Source organism: Lathyrus oleraceus, chromosome 5, assembly GCF_024323335.1.
Source record: "Lathyrus oleraceus cultivar Zhongwan6 chromosome 5, CAAS_Psat_ZW6_1.0, whole genome shotgun sequence".
NCBI classification, from domain to species: domain Eukaryota; kingdom Viridiplantae; phylum Streptophyta; class Magnoliopsida; order Fabales; family Fabaceae; genus Lathyrus; species Lathyrus oleraceus.
In genome coordinates, this window is record NC_066583.1 from 307,467,285 (window position 1) to 307,469,087 (window position 1,803).

The 1,803-nt window shown below is 37.8% G+C and overlaps 1 protein-coding gene across 1 annotated transcript; it reads left to right on the forward strand.

Annotated features, from left to right (window-relative positions):
- Positions 1 to 1,803, forward strand: LOC127084194 (ethylene-responsive transcription factor RAP2-4). Its single transcript, XM_051024597.1, has one exon. It carries the CDS (start codon positions 464 to 466, stop codon positions 1,514 to 1,516), a length of 1,053 nt encoding a protein of 350 aa, XP_050880554.1. The 5' UTR covers positions 1 to 463; the 3' UTR covers positions 1,517 to 1,803.

Consider the following 1,803-nt stretch of genomic DNA (forward strand, 5'->3'; position numbering starts at 1 on the left):
ATCAAGAGTGGCGAGAGGTAAACAAAACAAAAGAAATCTCATATTTTCAAGAGCTTTTAGATTTGTGTTTTGATTTTGATTTTCTCTAATCGTTTTTTATTATTCCCCTTCTGTAATATCCCGCTTCTCTGAATCCCTTTCTGTTAATTATCTGTCTTTCAATTTATGATTTTTGGGTTTGTCTTTTAATCAAATTAAAAAGTAACAAACTTAGAAGAATTTTTCGAAAGCCAGGTGTTTTCAGAATCGAGATCCAGCTTTTATTTTAACTGTAAAGTTCTTTGAAATTAGCCACAAGAGGGTTGTTTTTGATCCCTTCAAGGCTATTTTTTTTCTTCTTAATTCAAGGTTTGAAAGGATTGTCTATTTAAAATCCCTTCTATATCCCTTGTTGAATTTTTTTCCTTTAATTAACCTGTTCTTCAATTTTAGAAAGATTCGGGTATAAGTTTTCGCAGGAAATATGGCAGCTATGATGAATTTATACAATAACATACAACTTCGCTTAGATCCATATTCAGATCCTTTTAGAGGTGAATTAATGGAAGTTCTTGAACCTTTTATCAAAAGTCCTTCTCCGAATTCAACACCATCACCTTCTTCTTCTTCTTCTTTCCATTCTTTCTACAATGATGGTTGTTCAACATCGATGACCCATGGATTTACCAACGGGTTATCGAATAGCCAGAACTTCATAGGCTTTGTTCAACAACCATCTTCTTCTTCTCTTCTTGGTCTTAACCATTTGACCCCATCTCAAATCAACCAGATCCAAGCACAAATCCAACACCAAAACTTTACCTTGCAACAACATCAACAACAGCAACGTCTCAGTAACACTCTTAGCTTCCTCAGTCCGAAGCCAATCCCTATGAAGCACGTGGGTAATACTCCTTCAAAACCCACGAAGCTATACAGAGGGGTGAGGCAAAGGCACTGGGGAAAATGGGTTGCTGAGATCAGACTCCCTAAGAATCGAACCAGGCTTTGGCTTGGTACCTTTGATACAGCAGAAGAAGCTGCTTTGGCTTATGACAAAGCTGCTTATAAGCTTCGTGGTGACTTTGCTAGGCTTAATTTCCCGAATCTCAAACACCAAGGTTCATGTATTGGTGTCGGTGAGTTTGGTGAGTATAAACCTCTTCCTTCCTCGGTTGATGCTAAACTTCAAGCTATTTGTGAAGGTTTAGCTGAGATGCAGAAACAGGGGAAGTCAGAGAAGCCTAAAAAAACACCAGCGGCTCGGTCCAAAGCTGCGTCGAAGGTGGTACCTTCGCCGGAGACGGTGGAGAAGTCTGTTGATGATTTGGAGAAGGGTTCTGGTTCAGTTTCAGAAGGGTGTTGTAAGGTTGAAGCTTCGATTTCTCCGGTGATGACCGAGACCGAGAGTGAAGGTTCTTCACCACTTTCAGTTCTTACTTTTGGTGATGTTGGTGAACCACAGTGGGAAGGTGATTCGGAAAATTTTAATTTGCTGAAGTACCCCTCTTATGAGATTGATTGGGATTCTCTGTGAAGTTTAGTGTCCTTATATGTAATTTTTTTATAAATTTTCTAGTGAAGATTCTCATGTCATGCATGTAACTAGATTTTAGTTTCTTAGAAAAGTGGTTACTGCAATGGAATTTTTGACAATTGCAGTGCTACTACTTTAAGTATATTATTGTAAAATCTCTTGTTACCTTGTTCACAGCTGGTTTTTTTCTTGCTTGGCCGGGAGAAGAGAAGACACTTGTTATGTTTATCAGTGTTCATATTTGTAGCTGAATCTATTTATGAAATATAAGTATAAATATTGTAGTA